Here is a 5,377-nt window from a genome sequence, read left to right as displayed (position 1 = left end):
GACGCAACCAAAAACAGAAATATAAAGACATGTAATTTGCCTCTGTTAAAAAAATCAAGAATTCTGAAAAGGTACTCGTAATGGGGTAAACATGGTGTCTGCAATTTATTGACTTTTTTTAATAAAATATTCGTTATCAAATAAATTTTGAATTTGTACGGCAGTTATTGTGAATGATTCGAAATGCTCTACAAAAGAAATAGCCAAGCAGGATACACTTTAAATTTTGTTTCGCTATTTGTCCTCTTTTAACTAACGCATTTTTACTACTCACTGAATAGTCTACACCACACATTCTTTTTTTGTAGCAGTTTTTGTTTTGTTTTTGATAGTTTGTATTTATTTCTTAAACGCCGTGACAATCTTTTGCGTTGTTTGATCTGCGATTACAAATGTTAATTGTTTAATTTACTTACATTTTTAAATTAAGAATCATTTAGTTTGCGTGTTTTAACATTTCAATAATCTGGTATATTAACTGGTAATATTAAAGAAGCAATTGACGATTCTCCTAATTACATGTTTTGTTTTGATATGGTTTTTTTTTTGGATGAATATAAATAAATATATTTATTTGGAATTAACATTTTCCTTTAAGCTAGTCAAAAGCATTGTTTAGAATTATGTTCGTTTAAAATAATTCAACCTTCATATATTTTAAATATATATATAAAATGAGTTTATTTGTTTACTATTGCAATTGTTTTATGTTTCCCCATATATGAAGATTTGTGGATTTATATTTCCTTTCCATTTTCCAATCACACACACTAGGCATTCAAATTTCTTGTACCACACTCCACGGACGATTAAAATCACTTAAGAAGTGGATAAGTACGGTAAATGAGTATGTGCATTGATAATTCTAACGACCAACAAAAGTAGTTATTGCATAAATATTTTTACCAGTTACTGAAACGGGTTCTTAATTAGAACAGAAGACATGTATATGTATCATAAAGGTAACAGGTCCTTGAGTGTTATGATCTACAATTACTAGAGACTCGGAATAAAGTAATCCTTTACTGGGTTCCGGGTCACAGGGGAGTTTTGGGAAATGAACAAGCTGATAAGTTAGCCAGAACTGAATCAAAAACTGCTTTCACAGGCCCTCAACCGTTTTGTGAGTTAAATTGGGCCACTACAAAACAAATTATTAAGAAGAAGGAAAATCATATGTTGCTGGAGTACTGACAGAAGAATTCTCAGGACTTAGACAAAGCACTGATAAAACCGTACTCCTACAAAAACGTCCTTAAATTCTCAAAATGTAATTTAACGTTGATAACGGATTTCATTACAGGTCATTATGGCCTGAAATATCACCGTCATAAATTAAAATTATATGCTAATTCGGAGCAGATTATGCCTCGAAGATGATGAAACTACTATGCATATTCTTTGTCCAACTTTAATAACCCAGAGAAGAAACTGGTTTCGTGTGGAATTTCTGTCACCAGAACAGATTCAGAGCTCTTCTCTAGATTTAGTTCTAGACTTCGTTCACAAAACTTTAAAAGGCTTTGTGTAATCAATTGTGAAATTGGTACAATAGGACTCTTCTGGCCGTAGTACCGGCTGTTGTGCGATTTCACGTCAAAGCTTTAATATATAAAAAAATAAATCATAAAGCTATGTGTCATAAGAAGACACAAAGATATGTATCGTTTAGAACAAAAATATAAATAAAAACTAGTTCAAAATTGGAGCTCTCACCATCATGAGCCTATAATCAATTCCGTGGCTGCTAGCCCATGCCTTCAGTATATTGCCGGCATATCATTTAATGTTGAAACTCAAATTTAACAACTTAAGCACAACAAACTTTCACATCCTTCTTCTGAGTGTTTTGACTCCATCACAGGCATCCATTCCTTTCTCTCGCGCTCAATCAACGGATCGACCGTACGTTTATAGAACCGTGTTCTACTGCTCAATCGAAGAGTTACTATTAACTTTTTGACAATTTTGCTGCTCTATGGAAGTTATGCTTCTTATCCTGCAACAAAGAATTGCTAGTTTATTTTGCAAACTAGCGTTACCGTCGAAGTACTCAACCATTAACATTTCTGTTAAGTACCATTACTAATTTTTTAAAAAATAATTAATTTTTATAGCTGTTGAATAGCGCTTTTACACTTTTTTGGTGTGGTATTTGTGAAATTATTTTTGTATTAGATTTCACTACTTTTTTTGGTTCTGTTAGCACATTGATATATGTTTATTCTAGCATATCTGTGCATATATTAGTTAACTTAAGCACAAAATGCTTGGAAGGGTTGAAGTTGTCCAATTTAGTTGGACAATGCATGTCCACAAGTTAATTAACTTAGACCTATTAGTATTAGTATTTGGCGAGTTTGAAAATTTCACTTCAGCTGTACCCAGAAAAGCTTTAATCTTTCCCAGATGGATATTTGACCAATCAAATTCGTTGATCAATTCTTTGTGGAAAATTTTTCTCCTACATTGTATAGAAGCAGCACACTCTCCTAGGATATTTAAAGATATTTCTGTCTTGCATACATAGTCTGAAATCTTTAATTGCTGTCAGACCACTTGTGGTTAGCTTTATTGGTAAAGTAACATCATATTATGTTTAAACGTAACATAATAAAAATGTTAACAAGTTTCGTTCTTAAGCTATGAAAGTTGGAACAAAATCAACATTATTTATTTTTAGCACAAAATATAACAAAATTGCTTTGTCATTTTAATTTACATAATTCATCGTAACTGAATTTTTTGTACATGTGCTCTTCCTTATTTAGATGTTTAATTTACGCTCTGAACCGATCACGAAGATAGACGTTCTATATGTTCAATTAGGTGTTTGAAGTATTTGCCTTTTGAAAATAGTTCTTTGTATCTGATTATTTGTAAATAATTTTTTGAGACTGTAAGTACCAAGAGTTGAACTTGTGCCCTGCCAAATTTGAAGTCAGAGTCAGTGTTAATTATCCAACTGACCTAAACCCGTGCTTTAATTTTGTGTTCTTACTTAGAGGTTTGTTAATTTATTCTGAAAGTTCATTAACAAATTCAGATATTGTATTATATTAGAACGAAATCATAAGCCAGCTGTAGAATAATTGAAATAATTAATTATAGTTAGTTTTAACTGTTAATCTATAATAATAAGTTCCTTCTATATTAGGTAAATATTTTAAGTTAAATAAAATTAAATTTTTTTTCTTAATTATCATTAATTAATTATCAAAATAGAAAATAATTTAAACAAAAAGTTTTACGATTTAAAAACGTATTTTTGCCATAGAGAGCCACTTAACAAATTGCAACAACATAGCCTAATGTTATCCTTCTACATTGTATAATATTCTCTAAAAATTTCTTCAAGCTCGTTTGAATAGCTTCTGATTGCAAAGGAAAATCTTATTAAATAAAATTTCATATCGATATAAATGTGATACAAAGTATAGACGTAAATATGTATTTTTTTGGAATTCAGTTTATTTATGCATTTTAATTATTCTTTAGGTAATTGGTGGCTTCATGTCAAATGTTATTAAAAACCAAAGATGAGTGAAATCTCGGAAAAAATTCGATATGTCTTGCAATTTTACTTTGATAACAGGTGGAACGCGTCGAAGGCGTGTGAAAAAATTTGTGCTGTATACGGTGACGATGCTCTTTCGCAATCAACTGCCAGAAAATGGTTCGCACGGTTTCGTTCGGGAAATTTAGATGTGAAGAATGCTCCTCGCTCTGGTCGACCTATCACAGATAAGGTCGATGAAATTATGGAAAAAGTTCAAATAGACCGACATATAAGCAGTCATGACATCGCTAGGGAATTAAAGATCAATCACAATACTGTTCTAAACCATTTACACAAAGCTGGTTATAAAAAGAAAATCGATGTCTGGGTGCCCCATGAACTGAGTGAAAAAAGTTTAATAAACCGAATTTCTATATGCGAATCACTGTTGAAGCGGAACGAAATTGAGCCATTTTTGAATCGAATGATAGTAAGCGATGAAAAGTGGATCACATATGATACACGTAAACGTTCTTGGTCAGAAACAGATGAAAGAGGAACATTACCAAAGCCAGAATTGACGAAAAAGAAGTTAATGTTATGTATTTGGTGGGATTGCAAAGGTATTATCCATTACGAATTACTACGGCCTGGTCAAACGATTGATTCGAATCTGTACTGCCAACAATTATTGCGATTGAAAGAAGAAATTGAGAAAAAGAGACCGAAATTGATCGATAATAATCACGTTGTGTTTCATTATGACAGCACTAAGCCACACACATCTTTAATGACCCGTCAGAAATTGAGAGATCTTGGCTGGGAAGTTTTAATGCATCCACCATATAGTCCTGACATTGCACCGTCAGACTTTTATTTGTTCCGATCTCTGCAAAACTCTCTCTCAGGAATAAAATTGTCTTCGGAAGAGGATTGCGAAAAACACCTGCATCAGTATTTTAAAGATAAAACACCGGATTTCTACAGAGAGGGAATAATGGGTCTACCCAATAAATGGCAGAAGGTAGTGAGTAAAAATGGACAATATTTAGACTAATCGAAAATATCTTTAAAGTAAATTTTAAATAAAACAAAACAAATAAAACACTAATGGACTCAAAATTGATGTAAAATGTGATGTTAAAGAAAGAATATATGTGAAATATATAAATTGCTAAATTAAAGAAAGCTAACCAAAATTCCTAATATAAAAAACAATAACGTTTAACACACTGTAAAAAACTAAAACGTATTATGTTTTCTATGGATGTATAATTTTTATTAAATGAGATTTTAAGAGAATTTTGACTGAACATTGTAAAGATTTAAACATTGTAAATATATATGTATATATATGTAAATCATATAGTTAACTCCTATATATAAAACACAAAATAATTCTTTTATTTTAGATTAAAGCGAAGGGAATTAGAAGTTTTTTTTTATACGTGAAGTATTTTTTTTTGTACCCTGAAGAGAGCTACTGTTTTTTTCTCCCGTTAGGAGAGGGACGTTTGAACTCTATATATAGAATAGATTCTGCGATAGATGACATTTACACTGTCAAGTCCAAAATAAATAAAAATAGTGTTAGTATTTTTTCTCATAAATTAGGTCTTAGCATCTTTCTTCGGCAACCAAATTATTGTGTCTTTCAGGCAGAAATAATAACACAAATGGGTCTTATGCAAGAACATCCTCGATGTAAATATCGTAATTTTCTCGAACAGTCAAGCTGCTATTAAGTCTCTAGTAAGCACTACTGCTTCATCCTTAACAGTTCGAGAATGCCGAGTGTGTCACTGTTCAGCTCAGAGAAGTACCTGAATATGGTGATATCTCGGGTAACTGGCTAGTCACTCTGCTCCCTGACACTCA

At 31.6% G+C, this 5,377-nt stretch overlaps 1 protein-coding gene across 1 annotated transcript; it reads left to right on the top strand.

Annotated features, from left to right (window-relative positions):
* The first annotated feature begins 447 nt into the window (after positions 1 to 447).
* On the top strand, positions 448 to 4,668 carry LOC119664576 (histone-lysine N-methyltransferase SETMAR-like). Its single transcript, XM_038074033.1, has 2 exons — positions 448 to 481; positions 3,499 to 4,668. Exon 2 carries the CDS (start codon positions 3,540 to 3,542, stop codon positions 4,554 to 4,556), a length of 1,017 nt encoding a protein of 338 aa, XP_037929961.1. The 5' UTR covers positions 448 to 481; positions 3,499 to 3,539; the 3' UTR covers positions 4,557 to 4,668.
* The last annotated feature ends 709 nt before the right edge of the window (positions 4,669 to 5,377 follow it).

Source organism: Teleopsis dalmanni, unplaced genomic scaffold (genome assembly GCF_002237135.1).
Source record: "Teleopsis dalmanni isolate 2A unplaced genomic scaffold, ASM223713v2 unscaffolded_contig_2221, whole genome shotgun sequence".
NCBI lineage: Eukaryota > Metazoa > Arthropoda > Insecta > Diptera > Diopsidae > Teleopsis > Teleopsis dalmanni.
Note: the sequence above shows the minus strand (reverse complement) of the source record. Positions and strands in the feature narration are given on the sequence as shown.